The 27,135-nt window shown below is 37.8% G+C and overlaps 1 protein-coding gene across 2 annotated transcripts in view; it reads right to left on the bottom strand.

The window, feature by feature from the left end:
• Nucleotides 1–12,539: 12,539 nt before the first annotated feature.
• Nucleotides 12,540–27,135, bottom strand: part of LOC120304883 (lipase member M-like) — a 30,717-nt gene continuing 16,121 nt past the window's right edge. For both annotated transcript variants that reach the window (XM_039335934.1, XM_039335935.1), the window contains exons 6-10: nucleotides 19,925–20,061; nucleotides 17,679–17,825; nucleotides 17,201–17,272; nucleotides 15,598–15,669; nucleotides 12,540–12,794 (exon numbers count right to left, since the gene is read on the bottom strand). In XM_039335934.1, the coding sequence (XP_039191868.1) occupies nucleotides 12,561–12,794; nucleotides 15,598–15,669; nucleotides 17,201–17,272; nucleotides 17,679–17,825; nucleotides 19,925–20,061 (662 nt within the window). In that variant the 3' untranslated portion in view covers nucleotides 12,540–12,560. The remainder of the gene's footprint in view (nucleotides 12,795–15,597; nucleotides 15,670–17,200; nucleotides 17,273–17,678; nucleotides 17,826–19,924; nucleotides 20,062–27,135) is intronic.

Below are 27,135 nucleotides of genomic sequence, written 5' to 3'. Positions count from 1 at the left end.
AATTGGCTGCATTATACCAGCTGTAGTCTTACCAGAGTTTTATAAAGTGATAATAATACTTCACGTGATCTTGATTCTATGCTTCTGTTTATACAACCCAAGATTGTATTAGCTTTTTTGGTTGTTGGTGCACACTGCTGGCTTAAGATACAGGAGGACCTGGAAAGACTTGAACACTGGGTGCTATCTAACAAAATGAAATTCAATGATGAAAAAAGTAAGGTTCTACATTTAGGAAAGAAAAATCAAATGTATAGGTATAGTATAGGGGTACCTTGCTCAATAGTAGTAACTGTGAGAGGGATCTCAGAGTCCTACTGGACAATCACTTAAATATAAGCCAGCAGTGTGCTGCAACTGCCAAAAAAGCCAAAACAGTGCTAGGCTGCATTAACAGAGGGATAGAATCAAGATCACGTGAAGTATTAATACCATTTTACAATGTCTTAGTAAGGCCACACTTGGAATACTGCATCCAGTTTTGGTCACCACGATGTGAGACTCTAGAAAGAGTACAGAGAAGAGCAACAAAGATGATTAGGGGACTGGAGGTTAAAATATATAAGGAACGGTTGCTGGAATTGGGTATGTCTAGTTTAACAAAGAGAAGGATGAGGGGGGACATGATAGCAGTGTTCCAATATCTCAGGGGCTGCCACAAAGAAGAGGGAGTCAATCTATTCTCCAAGGCGCCTGAAGGCAGGACAAGAAGCAACGGATGGAAACTGATCAAGGAGAGAAGCAACTTAGAACTAAGGAGAAACTTCCTGACAGTTAGAACAATTAACCAATGGAACAACCTACCTCCAGAAGCGGTGAATGCTCCAATACTGGAAGTTTTTAAGGAGAGACTGGACAGCCATTTGTCTGAAATGGTGTAGGGTTCCTGCCCGAGCAGAGGGTTGGACTCGATGACCTGCAAGGTCCCTTCCAACTTTATTATTATTATGGATCATCGCACAGTCAGCCAGATGTTCAGACTGGATTTGGCATTTTGTCTACCTATCGAGTCCTTACCCAGGACCTGGGATAGGCAGATGTGGATGTTTGATGGTATTACAGATATCGTCGCAGGATGGAAGCAGTTCCTAGTAATGCCGCCTTTTGCAATTGACTAATAGCGAATTTGTCAATGCCAATGGTGTTCAAATGGTGCTCCAGTTGTTTTGGGATTGCACCCAAGGAGCCTATGACTATTGGTACTACCCTTGCTTGCTTTTGCCACAGTCTTTCTATTTCTATTTGTAGGTCTTTGTATTTTGTTATCTTCTCCAGTTCTTTCTCGTCTATTCTGCTGTCTCCAGGCACTGCCACGTCCACTATCCAGACTTTTTTGTCTTTCTTATCGACAATTGTTAAGTCTGGGGTGTTATGTTGCAGGTGCTTGTCTGTTTGAATTCTGAAGTCCCAGAGCAGTTTAATTTTATCATTTTCTATGACTTTCTCTATTTTATGATCCCACCAGTTTTTGCTTACAGGCAAATGATATTTTTTGCAGATCTTCCAATGCACCATTGTTGCTACTTTGTCATGCCGCTGCTTGTAATCAGTCTGTGCAATCTTCTTGCAACAGCTTACCAAGTGGTCCACTGTTTCTTCAGCTTCTTTGCATAGGCGGCACTTACTGTCTGTTGCTGTCTTCTCAATTTTGACTTTGTATGCATTTGTCCTTAAGGCTTGGTCTTGTGCAGCCAGAATTAGTCCCTCGGTCTCTTTCTTCAATTTTCCTGCTCTTAGCCATTGCCAGGTTTTATTATTATCTGCTTTCCCAGCTATTTTTTTCATGTATTGGCCATGTAGTGCTTTGTCTTCCCATGCCTCTATTCTGTTCTTCATTTGGTCTTTCTTGTAGGCCAGTTTGGTCTCTCCAGTAGTCAGTAAGCCTTCCTGATATACTAATTTCAGTGCAGCTTCATCATTGTTCTTCAGATATTCTTCCAAAGCCATTTTTTCTTCTTCAACCATCTGATGTACTTGTAGCATTCCTCGCCCACCTATTTGCCGTGATAGATAAAGTCTGTCAATGTCACTGCGTGGATGAAGGGCATGATTCATTGTCATTATTTTTCTGGTCTGCCTATCCATTGCTTTTAGTTCTGCTTGAGTCCAGTCCACTATTCCAGCTGTGTACCTAATGACTGGGATTGCCCAGGTGTTGATTGCCTTTATGGTATTTCCTCCATTGAGTTTGGATTTTAAGATCTTCTTCACTCTCTTGATGTATTCACCTCTAATCTTTTTCTTGACTTCAGTGTGCTTGATGTTGTCAGCTTGAAGGATACCCAAGTATTTGTAGTAATCTTCTCATCCAGACTCTTAATGTTATTTTCGTGGGGCATCTTGACTCCTTCAGTTTTCACTACTTTTCCTTGTTTGATAGTAAGTGTGGCACATTTGTCCAAGCCAAATTCCATAAAAATATCTTGGCTATATATACAGAGAGTGTTGAGCAGCGATTCTATTTCAGATGATGTTTTTCCATACAGCTTCAGATCATCCATGTAAAGGAGATGGGACAGTCTGGTAGATGTTTTTGATGTTTGATAGCCATGTCCTGAGTTATTCAGTATTGTTGACAGAGGAAACAGTGCAATAACAAATAGTAATGGTGACAATGAATCTCCTTGAAATATTCCGCTCTTGATATTAACCTCTCCCACTCTCTCATCATTGATCTGCAATTGTCTTCCATCATGCCATCGATCTTTGCACAAATTTTCTGATGTTTCTACTGACTCCTGTTATTTCTAGGCACTTGATTATCCAGTCATGTGGCAGACAGTCAAATGCCTTTTTGTAGTCAATCCATGCCACATTAAGGTTGGTCTTCCTTTTCTTGCAGTTTTCCAAGATCATTTTGTCTATTAGGAGTTGATCTTTTGTTCCTCTGTTATTGGGGCAGTTTCCTTTCTGCTCAGGTGGAAAGAGATTGTTTTCAACTAGATGCTGTTGTACTGCATCAGCTATCACACCAGTTAGTAATTTGAAAGTTGTTGGTAAGCAGGTAATTGGCCTGTAGTTGCCTGGTGTTGCCCCTTTTGCTGGATTTTTCATTTTTATTATTATTATTGTGGATCATCGCACAGTCAGCCAGATGTTCAGACTGGATTTGGCATTTTGTCTACCTATCGAGTCCTTACCCAGGACCTGGGATAGGCAGATGTGGATGTTTGATGGTATTACAGATATCGTCGCAGGATGGAAGCAATTCCTAGTAAGGCCCTTTTGCAATTGACTAATAGCGAATTTGTCAATACCAATTGTGTTCAAGTGGTGCTCCAGTTGTTTTGGGATTGCACCCAAGGAGCCTATTACTATTGGTACTACCCTTGCTTGCTTTTGCCACAGTCTTTCTATTTCTATTTGTAGGTCTTTGTATTTTGTTATCTTCTCCAGTTCTTTCTCTTCTATTCTGCTGTCTCCAGGCACTACCACGTCCACTATCCAGACTTTTTTGTCTTTCTTATCGACAATTGTTACGTCTGGTGTGTTATGTTGCAGGTGCTTGTCTGTTTGAATTCTGAAGTCCCAGAGCAGTTTAATTTTATCATTTTCTAGACTTTCTCTATTTTATGATCCCACCAGTTTTTGCTTTATTATTATTATTATTATTATTATTATTATTATTATTATTATTATTATTATTGTAGTAGTCAAGTGATCGTCCATTAGGACTCCAAAGTCCCTCTCATAGTTTCTGTTTTTAATCCAGGTCTCGCCCAATCTGTATTTCTACCTTTGGTTTTTCCTGCCTAGATGTAAGACTTTTCTCCACATTGAAACTCATTTTATTGGATAGGGCCCATTGGTCAAGTATGTCAAAATCTTTTTGGATCCTGAGTTTGTGTTCTGGGGTATTGGCTACTCCTGTCAGTTTGGTATTCAAACTGTTCCCCTTCAATTCCCTCATCTAAGTCATTTATGAAGATATTGAAGAGTACTGGGCCTAAGACAGAACCTTGTGGTACCCTACTGCTCACCTCTCTCCATGTGGATGTAGTGCCATTGAGGGCTACTCATTGAGTACGGTTTGTCAGCCAGCAACAGATCCATCTGGTAGTGGTGTTGTCTATTCCATCTTTTCCTAGCTTATCAAGCACTAAGTTATGGTCTACTTTGTCAAATGCCTCACTGAAATTTAAGTATACTATGTCCACTGCGTTTCACTGGTGTACTAGTTTAGTCACTTTATTGAAGAATGAGATAAGATTGGTTTGGCATGATTTGTTTTTAACAAATCCGTGCTGGCTACTAGTTATGACTTTGTCATTGAAGATGGGGACCACATCAGCCCTTTTCCAATCCTCAGGTACTTCCCCGGTGCTCCAGGATTTATGAAAGATATGGTGCAACAGTTCTGAGATAACATCTGCCAGCTCTTTCAGAACTGTGGGATGTAGTCTGTTGGGTCCCAGTGATTTACATTCATCAAGGTTGGATAGGTGTTCCCTTACCGTTTTCTTACTTATTTTAATTTTTATTTCTAGTATGTCTTTTGCAGTGGTTTTTTTGGTGTGTTGGGCTATAGTTTATTTTTGTGTGAAAACTAATGCAAAGTATGAGTTAAGCACTTCTGCTTTCTCCCTGTTGCCTGTAATTTCCTTGCCATCTTTTCTCTTTAGTGGGCCTACAGTTAATATGTTGGAAGAAACTTTTTTTAATTGTCCTTGATTTTTGTTGCAAGTCTTTGTTTCTTCTGAGCCTTTGCTTTCCTGACTTCATCTTTGCATGTTCTGGTTGTCTGTTGATAATCGGCCTTAGTTATGTGACCCTCTTTCCATTTTTTGTATTTGTCCTTTTTGTCTTTCAGTTTGTTAGAGAGATCTTTGTGCAGCCATGCTGGTTTCTTCTTGGATTTCTTGTTTTTCCTTTCTCAGTGGTATTGTGCTGGTCTGGGCTGTTGTGATCACATTTTTCAGGCTTTCCTGGGTTGTTTTCCCCTTTAGGATTTTCATCCATGGGATCTTTCCTAGGTTCTCTCTGAGTTTGTTAAAGTTGACTTTTTTGAAGTTTAGGACATTGGTTGGATTGTTTTCTATTGCTAGTGTTTGCATTATATTAAATTCCAGTATGACGTGGTCACTTTCACCCAAGGTTCCGGCAATTTCAATTCCATCTATCACTTTTTCTCTATTGGTAAGGATTAAGTCCAGTATAGCTTTAAGTCTAGTTTCCTCCTCCACCTCCATGGCTAGGTTAATTAGGAATCTGTTTGATCTCCCGCTCACTGCAGAGTTTGTCTTCCAGTTGATATCTGAATAGTTGAAGTCTCCCATTACTATTGTGGTATACTTCCTACATGCATTTGTTAACTGGTTGGCAAAGAGTTTGCTATTTCTTATGATTGGTTGAGTGGCCTGTAATATACACCTATGATAATATCACTTTTTTTCTTTTATATCGACCCATATACATTCTGGAGAGATTTTATCTTTGATCATGTGCATTTCTTCAGATATACAGTGTTCTCTTACATACAGTGCAATTCCCCCTCCTCTTTTTGTAGACCTGTTTCTTTTGAACAATTTGTATCCATCCATCAGTCCATTCCATTCGTGGGTTTTGTCCCACTAGGTTTCTGTTATGCCAACTATGTCGTACCCTCCTTCATGTACTATTGCTTCTAGTTCATCCTATTTGTTCCCCAAGCTTTGAGCATTTGTATATAAGCATTTAATACTTTTATGCCTGTCCATGGGTGTGTTTCCTGTATCTCCTGATTATTGTTTGAGTTTTTCTTTTTTTTTATCACTGCCTACCTCATTGTTTTATTTATTTTCTTGGGATTTGTGATTGGTTTTGGGTTCTAGAGATTCTAGAGATTGGTCACCCTCCACCCTCAGTTTTAGTTTAAAGCCTTCCTGATGAGTTGTACCAGTCTTTTTCCATTTTTGCCTGTTTTCGTGAGATGTAGCCTATTCCTTGCCAAGAGTCCTTTGTGTAGGAAATGCAGTCCATGATCCAGGAAACCAAAGTTTTCTTGGTGACACCAACCCTTTAGCCAATTGTTTATTTCTAAAAATCTTTTTTCGCTTGATAGGTGTTGGCCTTTCTTTCGGAGTACTGATGAGAACACTATTTTTGCTCCTAGCTTTTTAACTTTATTGCCTAGTTGTTTTGTAATCCCTCACTATTGTACTCAGGTTGTTTGTTGTGTTGTTTGTCCCAATGTGGAGGAGGAGGAGGAAATAGTAATCTATGGGCCTAATTATTTTGGTTAGTTTTTCAGCCACATCTTTGATTTTTGCTCCAGGGAAACAACATACCTCCCTAGATCATATGTCTGGTCTGCAGATGGATGGTTCTGTTCCTTTGAGGATAGAGTCTCCCATTACCAGCACTCTCCTTTCTTTTTTTGGGGGGGGGGGCTGAATCTGGGGGTGCTTTTCTGTTTAACTCAGGTGTGTTTGTTGATGTGGCTTTTTAAGGGATATTTGAAGTTGTTTTTTGCTAGGTGTCTGCATGTCTTCTTTGTGGGGGGTTGTGAGTCTGCGTGTTTTGGTATAAGGGGAGAAATCAATTGCTCAGTTTTAATGGGGCTGCTTGTGGTTGGGTTGGATTGGGCAGAAGGGGTTTGTTAGTTATATGCTGCTTCTTTCTTTGGGTACTGTAATAATAATAATAAAGTTGGAAGAGACCTTGGAGGTCATCTGGTCCAACCCCCTGCCCAGACAGGAAACCCTATACCATTTCAGACAAATTGTTGTCCAATCTCTTCTTAAAAACTTCCAGTGTTGGATCATTCACCACCTATGGAGGCAGGTTGTTCCACTGGTTAATTGTTCTAACTGTCAGGAAGTTTCTCCTTAGTTCTAAGTTGCTTCTCTCCTTGATTAGTTTCCATCCGTTGCTTCTTGTCCTGCCTTAAAGTGCCTTGGAAAATAGTTTCACTCCCTCTTAGGCAGCCCCTAAGATACTGGAACACTGCTATCATGTCCCCCCTCATCCTTCTCTTCATTAAACTAGACATACCCAATTCCAGCAGCTGTTCCTTACATGCTTTAGCCTCCAGTCCCCTAATCATCTTTGTTGCTCTTCTCTGTACTCTTTCTAGAGTCTCAGCATCTTTTTTACATCGTGGTGACCAAAACTGGATGCAGTATTCCAAGTGTGGCCTTACCAAGGCATTGTAAAGTGGTATAAATACTTCACACAATCTTGATTCTATCCCTAATACAGCCTAGCACTGTGTTGGCCTTTTTGGCAGCTGCAGCACACTGTTGGCTCATATTTAAGTGATTGTCTACCAGGATTCCAAGGTCCCTCTCACAGTTACTACTATTGAGTAAGGTACCCCCTATACTATACCTATACATTTGGTTTTTCTTGCCTACATGTAGAACCTTACTTTTTTCACCATTGAATTTCATTTTGTTAGATAGCGCCCAGCGTTCAAGTCTGTTCAGATTCTCCTGTATCTTAAGCCTTCTTCTGGAGTGTTGGCTATTCCTGACAGCTTGGTGTCATCTGCAAATTTGATGATTTCCCATCTATCCCTTTGTCCAAATCGTTGATGAAGAGGTTGAAAAGCACTGGGCCCAGAACAGAGCCCTGGGGCACCCCACTACACACTTCCCTCCATGTAGATGTGGTTCCACATGCTGAGTATGGCCGGTCAGCCAGCTACGGACCCATCTGGTGGTGATGCTGTTTAACCCACATTTTTCTATCTTATCAAGTAGTAGGTTGTGATCAAATGCCTTACTGAACTCCAAATAAATTATATCCACAGCATTCCTCTGATCCACTAATTTTGTCACTTGGTCAAAGAATGCAATAAGATTTGTCTGGCATGATCTGTTTTTGACAAATCCAAGTTGGCTTTTAGTAATGACTTTGTTTGCCTCTAGGTGTTCACTGATTTGTTGTTTGATTATCTTTTCCAAAATCTTCTCAGGTATTGAGGTCAGGCTGATAGGTCTGTAATTTCCTGGGTCCATTTTTTTTCTTTTTTTGAATATGGGAACTACATCAGCTCTTTTCCAGTCCTTCGGTAGTTCCCCAGTGCTCCAGGATCTTTGAAAAATATAGTTCAATGGTTCTGAGATCACATCTGCTAGTTCCTTGAGAACCCTGGGGTGTAATCCATCTGGTCCTGGTGATTTGAACTCGTCTAGGCTGGAAAGGTGCTCACTTACCGTTTTCTTCCTTATCTTAACTTGCGTTTCTATTCTTTTTTTTTATGGCACTATTTTTGGTAGGTTGGTCTGTTTTTTCCCTTTGTGTAAAGACAGATGCAAAAAATGAGTTAAATAATTCTGCTTTCTCCTTGTTGCTTGTCACCTTCTTGCCACTTTCACCCACTAATGGACCAATCATTTCCTTCACTTTTTTCTTGTTTTTTACATGTTGAAAGAAGCATTATTTTTGACTTTGGTCGCAAGCCTTAGTTCATTTTGAGCCTTACCTTTCCTCATTTCATCTTGCAGGCTCGGGCTATTTGCTGATATTCTGACTTAGTTATGTGCCCCTCTTTCTATTTTCTATATTTGTCCTTTTTATCTTTCAATTTATCAGAGAGTTCTTTATGCAGCCATAGTGGTTTCTTCTGAGAGTTGTTATTTTTTCTCTTTGTTGGTATTGTGCTAGACTGGGCTTTTATTATCTCAGTTTTCAAAATTTCCCAAGCTTCTTGAGTTGTTTTCCCCTTGAGGATTCTCATCCATGGAATCCTTCCCAAGCCCTCTCTAAGTTTATTGAAATTAGCTCTCTTAAAGTCCAAGACTCTAGTTTGACTGTGTTCTATTACTTGTGCTTCCATAATGTTAAATTCCAATATTGCATGATCACTTCCTCCCAATGTTCCTATGGCTTCAACACCTTCTATCATTTCATCTCTGTTAGTCAGAATTAGGTCCAAAATGGCTAATCCCCTAGTTCCCTTCTCTACTTTTTGGGAGACAAAGTTGTCTGCTAGGTTTGCCAGGAACCTGTTTGATCTTCCACTTGGTGCAGAATTTGTCTCCCAGTTGATGTCAGGGTAGTTAAAGTCCCCCATTACTATTGTGATGTGCTTCCTACATACCCTAGTTAGCTGACTAGCAAAAAGTTCATCTATTTCCTCTGTTTGGTTGGGTAGCCTGTAGTATACACCTATAGCAATGTCATTTTCCCCACTTTTATATTGACTCGCATTCAAGACAGTTTTCATCGTTGTTGTGCTCTATTTCTGTAGAGATGTAGTTATTTCTTACATATAGAGCAACTCCGCCTCCTCTTTTATTTGGTCTGTTTCTTTTAAATAATTTAAATCCCTCTAGCTGTATGGTCCATGTGTGGGTTTCATCCCACCATGTTTCCGTAATGGCAACAATATCATATCTGCCCTCATTAACCTGAATTTCTAGTTCACCCTGTTTGCTGTTCATACTCTGTGCATTGGTGTATAGACATTTGAGTCATTAATGACTGACCCTGTGTTTACTTTCTATGCAACCTGTGTGGTGCCTGTGTGGTATTTCCTTCTGTGTGTGACATGCCTCCATTTATCTTTCTCTAAGTGTTTATCTGTAGGGTCAAGTCCTCTGGGAGTTATTTGTTTGTTATTTGGTTTGGTTTGGGTGGAGCTTTCTTTTGTAGTTGGAGTTTGGGTTAGGGTTAGGGTAACATAACATATATAACATCTATTCTTTATTACTGCAGATATAAATCTGCAACATTTTGTTTCTGGACTTTAATAGCTTGGACAGTACACATAAGATTATTTAAAACAGATAAATGAAATAACCATATTGTTTTCACTTGAACTCACTTCTGGAAACTCTTCCAGCTACTGGACCACAGTGGAGGTTGTGAGATGATGCAAAGTGCCACATCAAAACAAATTTTGTCACCTCTTCACTTCAGATTGAAATGTTTATTTTCCCAAAGACTAACAAAATGATAAAATAAAGGTTCAGAAGGATGTGTTTTTTGGGGGGGGGATACAAGTGCAGGAGCAAACCCTGAATAAAAATATACCTGTAGGGCATAAGGATACATTGAAACAATTTCTTGAAGGACTTATTTGCCTTAATAAAATAGAATTGCAAAATAACACAGAAAAGATTGCTTAGATGAGAAATGGGATCCAGTAAGATGCAATATCAAGGCATTACATAAGAAACATGGAGAAAACTGGCTTAAGTAGCAGCTGAGAAACAATAGCATAGATCTGTATGTACTCTGCCCACCTGATCACTATTAATACCTTGATCTGAGATGTCTCAGTGCAGGGATTTGGAAGTAAGACAGAGGACTAGTGCATTCTGTTTAGCAAATGCTAGTGCAAGCTGGTTTGATCTACATTTAAAAAGTCAACCAAATGGCTTTATTTTTGAGACTAAAAAAAAGATGTCCAGATCTTTATATTAAAAAAAAAATCTACATGGAACCTGTTGTTTAAATATGGATTTTCATGCCTTAACAATACATTCGTGGCAGCCTACAGGAGTCTATGCATCTCTACAAGTCCGTCAAACAAGTATTTTCCTGTTAACTCTAAGCAGAAACTGAGCATGGAAGAAGTAGAATAGTTTATGTAGTCCTTAGTGCTCTCTGACTTTGGTTGTTTGCTTGCAGACACTTCATTACCTCACTAGGTAATACCATCAGTGCTAATGTGTGTGAGGTTCGCTGTCTGTTTACATTTATTTCTTTATTAAATTTATATGACATTTGTCTCACTATCCCTAGTATGTGAGTATATACAATAGCTTGTTCTTCCAGTGTTAGTGGGACTGTGGATTTCTCTTTGGTAGTTTTATTATTATGTTCATAACTGCCTATCTCACAAAAACTACAACTATCAAATAAAGCAACAGATCCCAAAAAAACAAGATATAACAATCCACATTAAAAAAATAAATATTACAAAAAACAAATAAACCATGGCAAGCGAGGGTAAGAATGGCCAACTCAACAATGGAGCCATCTAAGCATGTCTCTTGTTTCCTGGAAGCCCCAGGCCTGATAACATAATCACATCTTGAGAGACTTTTGAAATGTCAAAATGGATATTGCTAAACTAGTTTCAGGAGGAAGAATGTTCCATAAGGTGACTTCCACAATAAATACCCACCAAATGTAAATCTCTAGCAGCATACCTTCTCTCCCAGATGTTATGCAGCTGATGTAACAGAGAGAGGCAACCCTTTGGATAGTCCTATGCCATGAAGAACTTTACAGATTAAAACCAATACCTTGAATTAGACCTGGAAACAAACTGGCAATGTGCAACTCATGGAGCAGATGTGTAATATGCCTTGTTCTAGAAGCACACATAACTGCTGCATTCTATACCAGCTGAAGCTTCCAGATTCTCTTCAAGGGCAGCCCCATGTAGACTGCATTGCAGTAATCTAATCTAGAGGTGATTAGGGCATGATTGATATAAACAGGGTTAGAATTAGAGATTACCTTGCAAACCAACCTATTGTTGCCTGCATCTTGCCAAGAAGACACATGCAGCATACTGACACATATACAGGATATATTTTACTATGTGCCCAAACAAATGAATGGGAGCAGCCTGTTGTGTATTTTTTTTTCACCCATGCTGAGTGATACATATGTGTGAATGCAGCTACAGACTGTGTTTGTGTGATAGGCTTACTCATAACTTACTCTATTGATACTAGGTTTTGGATTTTCGTGATGCATTGAGCTGAAGTGAGTTGTGCAACATTCTGATGCAAAATTGGCTTGGTTAATTTGTGGTTTAGATTGTGCAAAACAGCCGCTGAGTACTGAGTCTTCGTAACCCTCTATTTAATCCCACCTAAGAAAATTAAGCTTCTGCAATAGAAAGTGATCATCACTGAATGATTCAGCAAATCAATCTAGCAGAGCTAAATTACAAAAACAGCAAAAGTTCTTTCTCTAATTCTATAATTGATTTACGACTGATCACTTAGCAACCACTCAAACTTACAAAGGACCCCTCCCAAGTACTTACAAACAGATTCTGATGTTCCAATGTATCCCCCCCCCAGTTATGAGACTAGTTATCTTACAGCCGTTTGCAGAATCCTATAATCACATGACTGTAAATTATGATGTTTTTGCCGAAAAACTGCATTTACTTCCAGTTTTTGGCAAAAATATTCCATAATGAACAATGGGTTTGCTTAACAACCACGAGGATCACTTAATAATAGCCACACAAAAAAAGCTTGTAAATTCAGGTCGGTCATGTGTTGACCTGCTTTAACAACCATCATGACTTACAACTGTCCTGGGCAGGCTCCGTTACTCTTGTAAATTGACAACTATTTGTATTATTCCCCCCCCCTTTCATGATAATACTATTCCAAAACTATATTTGTCTTCAGTCAACTGAATTCGGAGACAGGGAAATGATTCTGATATGAGTGGGGAGCTATTTTGAGTGCAATTGTTTGAAATGGAAAATGTATATTAAAAAATTTACATTATCCAATGTGTATTACAGAGAACTGTCATTGCAGCCAAAACTACAAATAGCACATTAAATAACGGGATGATGCTATAGGTGACAAACAGAGGGAGAATTACACTGATGCTCGAGTTATCCATTTTGTTTTATTTTATTTTGGAAAAGATTATGCATGTTTCTTCATCAGATCAATTATTTCATTATACATGCGTTGGGGTGCATCCAGACCCCATATGAAATCGAGATGTGCCCAGTCTGAAATGGATTTATGGGAAACAAGTTGTTTAATTTGAGGCAATAAAATAGCAATATCTTTTGGATCAGAAAGTAAATCTTTTCCTCCAGTCCATACTGCAGTTGGAACTGTCATAGCGTCCACTTTATATAATGGAGGAGTAAGCTAGAAAATATATATATATATAATAATACAAAGAATTAGTTAAAGCAATGGCTTTTTTTAAAAAAAATTAAAGCGTATGAATGGAAGCAGAGTTAATATTTTTAAATGATTTGTATAGTTCTTGGAAGGCTTACAAACATTAAGAAATAAAACAATTATTATTATTATAATTTGTATGATGAGAACACAAAAACAACAATAAAATTAATGCAATGAAAATCAAAACCATTAAAATGATTTTAAGGAACAGCATTAAAGTATGTAATAATTAAGTGCTTGATAGAGTAGATGCAATTTTACCAGTTTCTTAAATACTGGAAAGGTGGGGTGGGGGAACACCTCTCCCTATAGCAACCATAATATTAGGCAAGCAGCAAGGGGGATTTTCTGAAAGCGTCTCTTGGTGATGTAAATCACCTATTAGATTCACAGCGGGATAGTTGTTCACTCAGATAGTAAAGACTTAAGTTCTTTTGGATTTGTGATTATTATTGCTTCCCCTTTTACATTGCTCCTATCTCTCATAGAACTAAATATTGGGAGTGTTATCACCATGTAAAGTGTCCTGATCTCAAAATGGGTTGTTCTCTCATGAAGGCCTATCCTAACTCCAGTTCTGTAAATTTCAAGAGTTTCAGATATGGTCAGAATAAAATAAAAAAAGATCTTGATAGAATGTTTGTTTGTTTGCTTTATCTGGCATATATGCCATTCTGACTGTCAACTGAGAATTTTAACTTAACAAAAATAATCAACTGTAAACAATGTGCTGAGGAATCATGTTGTCATGTCAGTCCTTAAGTTCCTTTGCTGTGCAAATGCTTCTCAAACTAGTATAACCCAGAAATTTGTAGAGAAGTTGAAGATATGAGTGAAGCTGGTGCAACTTTGTAGGGGTTTGCTATGAGAAGCAAGCCATAGTCATCTGGTTGCCAGGCTTTGTAATTAGTGAGATATGGAAAAGAGGAAATAAGATGTAAAGGTAAACAAGGTAAATAATGTTGTGAAATAAGGATGACATAAATAGCTTCTTATGAGACAAAGACCATCTTTCAAGGATAGGATTGGGCTCCTCAGGACTGAAAAATGGCTCCTCTGGAGCAGTGTTTCTCAACCTTGGCAGTTTTAAGATATGTGGAATTTGGCTTCCAGAATTCCCCAGCTAGATGCTGACTGAAGAAATGTTGGAAGACTCCACTGAGTAGAGAAGGAGAGGAAACAAATCTGGAAAGAATGACCTAGACCAGGGGTCCTCAACCTTGGCAACTTTAAGACTTGTGGAACTCAAGTTCACAAGTCTTAAAGTTGCCAAGGTTGAGGACCCCTGGTCTAGACAAAAAAGAGAAAGTGGCTGGTTTAATGAAACAATGAGAGGAAACAACAACAACAATGCAAAAGATTTAAAGTCAGACAAGAACATAACTTGAGAGTGAGGAGAAAATAGATAAAATTTTCAAGTAAGAGAAATACAAAGATAGACAAGCTTTATATTAGAACATATGACAAAATTGCTCACTTGCTTACATGTAAGAGATAAAGGGAGAATGCACAAAACCTTTCCTACTTTCTGGGAGAGCCTGCTTGCAGCTTGGGTTCAACAGAGGTGAATCCACTCTTGGAGAAAGGCAAAGTATTATTTGCAGAGAATATTGAAGGCAAGAGAGTGAGGAGTATGCCTAGTAGGAAGAGCATCCTCTGTTCGACAGCTGAGAGAAGAAACTGTGACTGGAGAAAGTGATGTGCAATTGTGTGAATTTGGATTGTGGCCATCTAGGATTAAGTACAGAAGAAATCAACAAGAACCAAGAATTCAGAGATGAGGAGAAAAAACTACTCTGTTGGGCAGGTCAGCTAAGGTTATTGAATTGCCTTTAAAATATATTTGCCCTTTTTTTGTATGTGTTAATAGCAGAGCAAAATAGAGGGAGGGAAAGAAACTGTATTTGTCAAGCAGAGTATGAAGTAATGAAGCAATGGAATTCATTCCTATAGAGTTCAATAATTACTGATGTGTAAAAGTTATTCTTGAATTCTTTGTGCAAATCTGGTTGCAGATTTGTGTGGTTATTGTTCTAATTCAAGAAGTAAAATAGAGCTCTTCACAAAATTCTGGTTCTCGATACTCAATATTTTCAACTGGAAGTATATCTTGAGCACTATTGGGTCAGTGGGGAGATATAATTGCCCAGCTTGATATGGACATTTTGGTGGCAAACTTGATGAGAAAAAACGAGCTGGAAGAAATTCTGCTTGACATGTTTCTGCAGGGGACTCAGCTTTCAATCCAATGCCCATTTTTTACTTTGAAGACTGTAAGCTACACTAACAATTTCTTATTGTTGTTGGGACTCCACCTTACCCTTACAGATAGGACTATTGTTTATGCCCTAGGAAGTTAGATTTACAACAATGAATAGACAATAGACCAGTGTTCGTGAAAATTTAAAATTCAGTTAAAAACAACATTTCTGATGAAGTCATGATTCACCCCCAATTTCTCTGGAATAACTTGGCTTTAACTAGCAATCTTAAGGCTATTAATAATGGAGAACATCTTGCCTCCATGAGGAAGCTATTTCAGAAGACTGTGACCATCAGGGAGAAATAACACTTACCTCCCACTTCCTGGAATTGGGGTTCTACTAATAGTTTCTCAGGAAAAGGCACCTTGGACAGGTTGAATCAAATTGGATGAGATAGTCAAAGGTACCAGGTGTCTATGAATTATTTCTCCCTGCATACACTTTCTTTGCTTTTTTTTTTTTTTCAAAATTTGCCTATAAATAAACAAATATTGCCGTACCTGTTTGTGCTTTATTTTATTCTTCATCTCATCACCCCAGTCAAAACTTTTGAATAATCCACAACGAAAAATCTAGCAATAAGGCAGGGATGAAATGCACTATTAGTGAATTAGTAATGTTTAATTGCAATCATGAATGTTCAAGTTATAATGGATCTAATCCCCTAGCAGTAGAAGAGTAGATATGAACATATCCAAACTTTATATTCATGAAACAGATACAACTCTGCACACATTTACCTAGTAATCTCATTCTACTATTCTACTGTTTTTGAGGAGACACATATATTATTGCACTATAAAAAATTGATTCAGATATTTGACCTGGAGCTACAGAGCCAACTTGCTTTAAAACCTGATATGCACATTTCAGTTGAACCTCCATCAAAATGCAACTGGTTTGGTCAAACATAATTTCTTCAACTGTCAAGATAGAAGCTATTTTGACTAAAACTTTTTCTTCAAGTCATATCCAAGAGTGTCTAGACCTAAGCCTTCCAGTTCCATCTGTCCATCGATATCCAGCTTTGGGGGAGGGCAAAATCACCTGAAAGCAAAAGGGTGATGATCTCCAAAATGTCATGAGGCTGGCCACAACTACACAATCAAAGCCTTCCTTTGTTTTATATGTGTTGCATGTATGATGCATGTAAGGAGTGGTTTGTAAATTCAGTCTTAATCTTTTTGATGCCTTCCTGAGGATGTTCATGTCTGATAGCATTAGACCAGGATGCACTAAGTCTGATATGAAGGACAATGCATGATTTTTTACTCATTATGTTCCTTGACTGCTTTCCTCCCAGCCTTAAAACAGCTTTGGGTTATAAGGATAGTTTGCAAATCTGAAATAGTGCTACTGCCTATACTGTGTGTTGGAAGATCTTCCCCCTTCAATTTGTCTATTTATAAATATGAAACTCTTAGAGAGAAAGCATAAACTTTTGGTGTTCTTTCATCAGAGAAAAATAAGGCATATTTATTTATTTATTTATTTATGAGACTTATATACCGCTTTAACTGCAAGCACTCTCTAAGCGGTGTACACCAGTAAGCAATGTATATATATATTTACATTGCCCCCAACAATCTGGGTCCTCATTTTGCCTACCCTGGAAGGATGGAAGCCTGAGTCAACCTTGAGCCGGTAAGATTTGAACCGCTGACCTGCTGAACACAGTCAGCTAAAGTGGCCTGCAGTACTGCACTCTAACTGCTGCGCCACCTCGCCACCTCATATAATGCCCTGATTCATAACTTGTGTGAAAGTGAAATAATTTTATTGTTCTTATTTTTAAAATTTAACCTCCCCCCAGAATCAGCCTCAAAAATAAATAAATTAAACATATTTAAAATACAAAATCATATTTGTCTGGTTATTTTTGTTATTGTTACTATAGATCTGTGTTTTCAAACTTGGGAATTTTAAGATGTGTGGACTTCAACTCCTTGCTAGCCTGGAGAATTCTAGGATCTTAAAGTTGCCAAGTCTGCACATTTTAAAGTTGCCATGTTTGAAAAATACTGCCATATTTACACAAATGAGTAACACTATTTTAAAGTATCACTTCTTAACAAGCAATAATATTGCAATAAGCAAAGATACCTGGCTCCAGTGCAGTATATTCTGTACTGATGTTCCAGCTGGGGATCGGGCCACATATATGTTTATTCGACTCTAAAGGGAAGGAAGGAGGAAGGAAATTTTAGTCTTCTTGAAATGAACATTGACTCAAAACACATTTCTAAATAAATATTCTTCAAAGTTTTAACTGAAAACTACATTAAATATTTTAGAAGCATCATAACCAGTACATAACTAGGCCCCACTCAATGCATATAATAGCCTTCAAAATGATTTTAAATATACTTACATCTATTATCCTTGCATACTTATTATTATTTCTTCATCTTGTTTATGTCTACAGTACTTCTGGTAGATACGGCTAATAGTTATCCATAAAAAACAAAATTGAAGTGCAGCTGTTTCTATTTAAATTAAGGTATATTTTAACATGGTTTTGCTTAAATAATGTCCATCTATGGTATTTTGTGACCAAAGGCTATAAGCAGTCAACACTCACCATATTTATATTTCTCATGTTATAGCCACTGAGGTGGAAAAAGATGTTTCCACAAACACTAGTAAAGAGACGCCGGCTGCAGAAAGTAGAAAGAGCCTTTCCAACTAGCCACTTCTGGGGAAGGAATTCTCTTTTGCCAAGCAAAGTCTACAAAATACCAAACAAACAAACAAATAAATAAATGAATCTGTCAATTGAAGTAATAGGTAGTTCTCATGTTTGAATATTCTTCATGACTTCTGCTATTACTACATGGACACAGTAGAGGAATTATATGAACAGAAAGGCAGAAAAGGTAAATAGGCAGTAGCTTTAGTGGATGATACTTGACATTAGGTGAAAAGAGGGGCTTCTCTCTACATGGAATGGCATAGGAAAATAACACACAAGATATGAAGTAGAACCAGATTGTGATTTTGAATATCTAGATTAATCAAGAATATGAGTATAGTTCAGGTCAGCAAACATACTTAATGTTCCTTCCACCTTCTACAGGTAGTCCTCAGTTTACAACAACAATGGAGCCCAAATTTTCTCTTGTTAAGTGAGACATTTGTTAAGTGAATTTTGCCCCATTCTGCGACCTTTCTTACTACAGTTGTTAAGTGAATCACTGGAGTTGCTAAGTTAGTAACCCAGTTGTTAAGTGAATCTGGTTTACCCATTGACTTTGCTTGTCAGAAGGTCACAAAAGGTGATCATATGACCTGGGGAATGGTCATAAATGTGAACCAGTTGCCAAGCATCTGAATTTTGATCGCATGATTATGGGAATGCAAAGGTCATAAGTCACTTTTTTCAGTGCGGTTGTAACTTTGAACAGTCACTAAATGAACTGTTGTAAGTCGAAGACTACCTGTATTTGTCCTACAACAACAATCCTGTGAGGTGAGTTGGGTTGATAGAGAATGACTGGCCCAAAGTAACTCAGCTGCCTTATTAAAATTATACCAGTCCATTCAGGAGTTTTATTACATTCAAACAGCTATTTCTCCAGAAAGTATCACCTGATGACACCTTTATTCACTATTTGTTTAATATAATCAATGTATATGGTCACCAGTTTGCTGGAGTTGTTCTGGGAAGCTAACAGAACAGTAGCTAATTAACAAAATTAATACTAATCAATTAATAATTAAAAATAATTAACAAAAATATATATTTCAGCCTTAGATGCATTGCCCAAACTTCCAAAGGCTGCAATAAATTTCTGCATCACTGCATGTCAAGGAACATATGCATCTGTTGTTTGGAGTTGATTGCATAGCTGTTGCATTTATATTTCTGCAAATGTCAATGTTCTGGCTAGGGGATGCTCAACAACAAAGCACCAACAGGAGCCAGTCAACATGCAGGATATGCATCTCCACACAACATGTAGTTGAGAGCTGGGAGGTGTGCATGTCAGCCTGTCTCCAACCTTTTGCAATCTATGCTTACCCATCAACCCTTTCACAGTGTAGGTATGTGTTGATGCCTACTCGCAGTTGCAGACAAGTCTAAATCAAGCTTGAGTTGAGCATATTTAATCAATAATCTGGTCTTGTGTTATGTAGAGCAGGGGTGTCAAATTTGCCATGTCACGTGATGTGTTGTGACATATCATGACTTTTTTACCCTTGCTGGAACTGGGGTGGGCATGGCTTTCTCATGACACATTCGGCCCACAGACTGGCAGTTTGACACTCCTGATGTAGAGCTTTCTTGAATTGTACCTGGAAGCCTACTGGAAGCTAGAATTCATGAGGTATATACATAGGCATATCATGGTGCACATATAATTGCCCATGTTGTTGAATTTTAGAGTAACTGCAGCATCCAAACAGTCTCCAAGGTCAGGTCCACGTGCATCTCATTGCAGCAAATCTTCTAGAGGTGAGTAAGGCTTGTATAACCATGAGGAAGAACTGGTGGAATTGACACTTCAGTTAAAATTGGGCAAAGGCCCTCATATAACCTGCCATTGTGGTTATATGCCATATAGACAGGTGCATCTATTCTGATAGAGGGTAATCAGAAAAATCAAGGTGGCAGTTGTGACTAAGATTGTGTTTGTGTGTCACATATAAAAGAATATCCTTTTGATTGTGAAATCGTGACTGCTATTTTCAATTTGCTGACCATAATCTGTGATGCCTCTACATATAGAGATAAGGCTACTAAAACCTGGTGAAATTTTCAAATTAAGAATATGTCCTTTAATGACTCTTTGGATGGACAGGAATTGGAATAAAATATGAACTTACCTGAAGGAACCTCTCTGGGAGATTAAGAAGTTTTACTATAGAGCTTTTGGCATACTTAATTCTTGTCACAGGGGCTAAGGCAAAAAACATTTTGATCTTCTGAGCCAATTCTGGCATGGCTGAAAATGCTATAAATGCTGAGAAAAATTCAAGAAGAAAAAAAAAGATTTTTTAAAAAAAGGAATAATATTCACCAGAAGTTTTCCTTCCCACCCTCTTTAGTTTACATAGTAGCATTTCAATATATTGGACATATCTATTTTAATTACTCAATAGGATTTTAAGGATGCACTTTTGTATGACTACATTTTTCTGACACAGTGCTCACATATACATGCACACACACACACACACACACACACACACACAGAGAGAGAGAGAGAGAGAGAGAGAGAGAGAGAGAGAGAGAGAAACAATGGCTTTTTGAACAAAGATGCTCCATATTTAATACAAACTGTCAGGGGCAAAGAACCAGGAGCACACACTGAGTTCAAAGTATGGAAGAGTTTTTTTATTCTTATAAGAATCTGGTCAACTAATGGTCAAAACTAAATGGGTCAACTAGATAAGGGTCAGCAGAATTCACAGGGAGCTGGTGACTTCTGGTCCTGCGCAGTAGCAACTGGTTGCAGGCTTGTGGAGTGCCACACCCCTGCGGTTAACTTTCGTCCTGCCTGGAGACCCTAATGAGTCCAAGCCACCCCAGAGAGGCAGTGAAGAAAGAAGTGTGCCCCGGCAACTCTGGAATGACGGTGGTCATCCATTCATTTTGGGTAAAGCCTTCTAACCCGACAGGAGAAAGGCTGTATTTCATCGATCAGCCCAAGCTACTTGCAACCAGAGTCCAAAAGAACTAACCAGCACTACAGTAAACAGCGTGCTTGAAACTGGGTGAGGAATCTGATTTTCCTTTTTCTATCCTATGCTTAATTTCCTGGAAACGATCCCCAAGAAGCAAAATACCTCCGAAAGTGAAGGAGGGAGACTTCCACCCCATCCTTATACTAATGGAAGCAGCGAATTAAAATTTCTATGGAGGCTCAAAATATATGGTAGTGAAATAAATTTATAAACTTGAAAGCTAAAATTTAACTTTGGACAAGTTTAAATTTGTTGAATGGTTAAGACTCTCATTTTAAAGACCATTGTTCATATTGAAAACTAAATAGATGCTGACACCTAGTGGTGGATGAAGATTATGACAGCTATGATTTCCATAAGAACTTGCCAAGACCTGGGAAAAGCTAATCTGTGTTTGTGACCTTCAAAGCTTTAATAATAAAGAACAAAAAAAGACAACAATCTGGGCTGCAGACAAAGAAAGAATTATAAACTTTAGGGGAAAAAAATATTTTTTGAACTCTTTGGATTACAAATATTTATTTAACCGGAACTCTAAAGCTATTTGCAGATAAGAAGGAAAACTCAAACTTTTAGCCATCATGGATCAGAGACAGGTAGACAGAACACACCAAGAAAACATAAATACATCTCAGGAGGAGATATATAGTATACTGCAATTAATTCAAGTAACACTGAGTTCAAATCACAAAGAAATGCAAAATAACTTTGAATATACAAATCAATCTATCTCTAGCTTAACTTTACAACAAAAAAACTTCCAGGAAACAACACAGACAAGGAGCAGACAAAACAAATAAGTAAGACATAAAATTGAAAATACAGACTCAAAGACAGAACTTAACAAAGCAGGAAAACATGATTTAATCCTAGTGGGAAAAATTTACAAGAAATGAAAAAAGCAACTCATCCCTTAAGACTTCAAAATAAATCTGAGGACAAAAAAACAGATTGGATAAAATGAAATGTAGAGATGTTGAAAACATCAGAGAGAAAGGAAGTGGTAAGAGAAGCAAAGAAAGAGAAAGAGAAAAAGATTTTCAAGAAACATGGAAAGGCAAAAGCCTCACATAAAGACACTTTATTCGATTTACTTCTTATATCTACAGCAACAATCATGAATATATGGAAAAACTTTTTGATTCAGCAAAGCACATTGATCAAGAAAGGTCAAAGGAAAAAGATCAAAGTGAAAATTAAGAAAATAGATGATGGGATCTACCAGAGAGAATATTTAAAAAAGAAACATTTGTTTGAATATGGTTAAAGAAATAGAAAAGATTCTGAATACATATGTCAGTGGTGGCGAACCTATGGCACACGTGCCAGAGGTGGCACTCAGAGCTCTCTCTGTGGGCATGTGCACCATGCCCTGTAGAGGGCAACCATCCCTCTTCAACCAGCCACCCATTAACTCACCGAGCTCCCATGTGGCCAAATGCATCCCATCATGGCTGGTTTCCCTCCCCCCCCATCCCTCCTGGCCTCACATGCTCTCCTTTTCCTGGGCGCAACCCACTGCATCGCCTTCTCAGCTGTTGGCTGGCCGTCCAGCTCAGAGGCAGCTTCTCTGAACTGGTGGTGGGCTGCGGAGCCCCAGAATGCACCAATTGAGGGGCCGGCAGGCTGTGGCTGCTGATGGACACTGTCGGCCCCCATGCACTCACTGGCCTCTGTGTGCAGGGGCCAATGTTGTCAGGCAGCAGCTGCCCCGGCCCCTGCCTTACCTTGCCCTGTGGCAATGGCACCTCCACTCCTGCCCACCACCCCACCTGCCAGAGACCCCCTGGATCTCCTCTAATCCTGCCCAGCCCCCATAGGCATCCCTCCCCATGAGCAACATTGAGGTGACCATGCCCACCTTGGCCACATCCACCCAGTCTGCCATGACCACAGCCATGACCACCCAGTGGGCCATGCCCACCAGGCACCCAGTGATAAATAAGTGGGTTTTGGGTTGCAGATTGGGCACTCAGGCTCTCAGTCGCCATCACTGACATATGTCATTCTAAGACAGATGAATTCCTTAAATAATATTGTATGTTTCCCCCCCCTTTTTATTTTATTTATTGATATAAGTAATATAATACTGCTGAAATGGTCTAGATGAAGGAAATGTTTTATATAATTAAATGTGTCTGCATTTAGGGAAATTATAATGTATTAAAAATAAAAAAATGTTTTAAATAAGAGTTAAAGGATTAGATAACTAGGCACATTAAATGGAATATTTAAAGATTAAATATATTTTAATCATGGTTAAAAAGAATAAGAAATTTTGGGAATGAATATATTAGATTAGGATGAATATATATTTTAAGTAGTATTTTACTTTTTATGTTTCTTTACTCTTGCTCTTTTTTTCCTTTTCTTTGCTGTTTTTATCTATTCTTTAAGAAATGTAAAAGTGTTGAGATGGGAAAAATGGATTTAAATCTTTAAATGTAATTATCTGTTGAGAAAATCTTAACCAACAAGAATACTTTGAACTTTATGAGAGAAACAAATCTAAATAAGGACTGTAACAGGATATAAAATGAGGCAACCAGAATGATTAGATAGAAAAGAAATATTAAATTGATGTGATCATTATTTCTAGGAATATTGGGAAAAATTATATATGTAACTGCTATTTATCAAAATAATAAGAACTGTATTATTTCAAAGTTTGCAAAGAAGACATTTGGGGAAAGGGGGAAATCAACTAAATGTACTATGTGGATTATGGATTATAGAAACCAATTGTTAATGATTTTTCTTTACAAATGTAAACCCAGCAAACAAATTGTTTATCAACTATTAAGTGATTTATGTTTTAAAAAATCACAAATGATTCCAAACTGATGACCTTTCAGCTCAGCCTGCTCATCTCCTTTCTTTTAACTTTCAAACATCTTTTGAAACATCCTATGTACAAATCCTCTTGTGGAATACTCAATTTACCCCAGACATCAAATGCACTCATAGAATGGGACACAAGGCTGAACAAATGCCAAGGACATCCTCAGGTGAGTATTAAAATAAATAAAGATGGTGTGTGCCACTGTCTGACTGTAACCATCATCTTGCCTTTTTAGACCAATACTTCTCAGACACGTGTGTGTTTCCTTTCATACTATACTATATCATGCTGCCCCAAGAAATATGCATTTGATATTTATTATGGTAAGTTGTTATCATCTATGATATAGATGGCAAGTTGTCATCCTCCTCCATATAAAAAGAGAGGAAAGATCTCTCTTAGATCCCTTTTTATATGGTGGAGCTGTCTCCACAGATATTTGTATGTGGACAAATAGCAGGAAAGGTAATGACCATTCATGGCAATGAATAGTGGACAAGGGTAATTCATGGACATATTTATTCAATACTGTAAAAGGAAACTTTTGAATCCACTTGATAATTGACTATTTTATACTAAAAAAAAAAATAGGCCAAAACACGTTATTGTAATGCTTTCAAATTAACAGTCTTTAAAACGGTTCTCTGTACCTAAAACATTTTTGACCCAGTTTTATCATACCTTAAAGCTTTTATATTTTGCGGGGGAGGCTTATAGAAGCATAATTTTCTTAATGTAAAAGTTATTGTTGGCTTAGTTTGCTTCACTTGTTGTGAGTTAGCCAATAATCACACTAAGTGGGTAGGAACATTTTAAAAAAAATTATTTCTGAACAGATGTAAAGAATTTACACTCCGGACTAACATCTCAAAGCAAGCACACTGCTTCACCTCATAACAGGTATTAATGCAGTATGTACATTACATCAGCTATTCTGATTGGCTGGCTAAATTTACCTTACCACAAACCTTACCTTTTGGTAGACTTTCTTCTATCTCAGGGAGATTATCCTAACTTCCTCCTAGGGATGCCCAGTAGCTTATATAACCTTTTTTCCCCTTTCTAGCAACTTCTAGATTCCTCTTTTGGTGTCATCATTATTAGTAGTTTTGGTATTCAGTGATATAAAAGTGACAGAGCTGAAGAAAGGTGTAGCAATGTTTTGTGGGGGGAGGGGGAAGCAAAATATCTGGAGGGTTAGAGGTATCATTTGATCCCCTTGGCCCTTTTTTGTTTTTTAGCATCAATAATAGCTGCCTGTCAATGCTGCTAACATTGGATGTTCTTGCTTTGACAACATATAAAAATGCAGCCTTTTCCTTTCTTATGCTTTACTCTTGGAATTAAATGAAACTGGGGGAGGAGGAGGAATGTGACGGGAGTTAGTTAGACATAACAATATTGTAATAGTGTGTGAATTCAGGACTTTTGAAATAAGAGATGATAAGAAATGGCGGGTTAGAGGTTTCTGGTGACGTAGCTGAAGGATAGACACAGGGGAAAGATTCTCTTCTTCCCCGGTTTAATTTTTGGCTGCTGGTGGGTCCATTTGGACTGAAGGCCACCCCGTAGAGGTGGCTATCAAGGGGTGAAGCTTTGGAGTTGCGGAGCCAAAGGAGCCCGCAGAAGAAAAGCAGACCACATTTATGTGGTCCGCCATTATCAGCTGATTGTCAGAGACAAAGAAGAGCTTAGAGTGACAGTAAACAGCTGAACTGGATGAGAATATTTTTTCCCTTCTCATTGGAAGTGGATTTTTGTTTGGCAAATAGCTCTTTTACAGCTTGAGAGTGAAGCCTTTTACTTTTAGGGAAGGGGTGGAATTTTTTCTTTCTTTCTCCCTCCCCCTCCTGAACTCAAATGGCAGATTAAGCTTTTGGGCAAATTAAATTTTTTCTATATTTTAAAGCTGTCTGAGGCTTGAGATAAATTTGGAAAGCTCTTGCTTTTATAGAGATTTTTTGTCTTTGTTCCTTATTGAAAAGCCACTGTAATTTTTACTTTTTAAACCTTTTAAACTTTTACTTTTGACCATATTTTTCTTCTTTTTCTTTTCCCTCTCTAAACGTGCTGGGAATGGATACTTAGTGTCATCTTGTGGTTACATTGAGAACTATCCTCACTTTCCCTTGACTGGAGCTTATTTAGATTAGAATTTTGGCTACATGTCCAGACATTGTTTATCTGAAAGTCATTGAAACTTTGCTGGAGAAAAGACTTTCTTTTGGTTTACTTGGCTTTATAAAATAGACTATATCTACAGTATTTGGAGCAATCTGCTTCCCTGGATTATAAACACTGTGTGCTTTGGAACTATAACAAGGTATCTTAGAAGAATTGAAGATTAAGAAATTTTTCTGAACAGAATTTGATGGATTATAATTTTGACATTTTTTCTTTTTCTTTTTTTTTCTTTTTCCTGTTTATTTTGGGAGCATTTTTCCCTCTCCTTTTTTTCTCCCTTCCTTTTGCCCTTTTGCTATTTTTCCTTTTCCTTTTTATTTTTAACTATTTTTATGGTTTTCCCCTTCTAATGAATAGGAGCCTATCGGATTATAAAAGATGGCCATTTGGCTACCTGTGGATTACAATATAAGAAATAAAGACAAAGATGAGTGCTTAAAATCTATTTAAACTTGGGGAAAAAGAATCTTCTGCCCCTTCCTCGACTTCTGCAAGTCCAGTATATCAGAAATCAATTACAACAATGTTACAACAAGAAAAGATGGATGTTCATAAAAAGACATTCAAGCAATTTTGCAAGCAATTACAGCTCAGACGGCAACTTCGATGAAAAATCATGAAGATTTGAAAAATGATCTTGACAAAATGAATCAAAAAATTACTGATACAGATTCCCAAATTGAAAATTTTAAGCAGATGATTACAGAAATCAGCAAAGAATTCAAAAAATGGAAGACAAATCAGTTGAAGTTGACCAGAAATGAGAAGCTTTAAAAGATGAAAATGAAAAATTGGCTCAAATAAATGGAGAATTGGAAGACTCATTGGCAGCAATAGAGATGGAAAAAGCTTCATATTTTCTAAAATTCCAAAATATAATAGAAGACAAGGAAGAGGATCTCTTAGATTTGATAACTGAGTTACTGGCAGATGCTCTAGAATGGGGAAAATCCAAATGGAAGGAGAATTGGATCATATCTATAGAGTCAATTCAAACTATGCTAGAAGAAATAAAGTGCCCAGGGAAGTCCATTTTAGATTTCTTAAAAGATCCACAAGGGATGAGATTCTGAGAAAAGTAAGAGATCAACCATTAAAATATAAAGAAAAAGAAATAGTAGTTCTCAAACAAATTCCTAGAAGGATAAGAGAGGCCCTAAGAGACTATTAGTTCTTAACCAGGAAATTGGCTGAAAAAAGAGTGAATTTTAGATGGTTGATTCCAGAAGGGATCTTAATCTACTGGGACATGAAAAGATACAAACTGGACACACTGCTTAAAGCATTGGAGTTTTTTGACAACCACAGAGCATTTTGGGAAAAA

Source organism: Crotalus tigris, unplaced genomic scaffold (assembly GCF_016545835.1).
Source record: "Crotalus tigris isolate CLP2741 ecotype Arizona unplaced genomic scaffold, ASM1654583v1 scf7180000017663.5292952, whole genome shotgun sequence".
NCBI lineage: Eukaryota > Metazoa > Chordata > Lepidosauria > Squamata > Viperidae > Crotalus > Crotalus tigris.
Note: the sequence above shows the minus strand (reverse complement) of the source record. Positions and strands in the feature narration are given on the sequence as shown.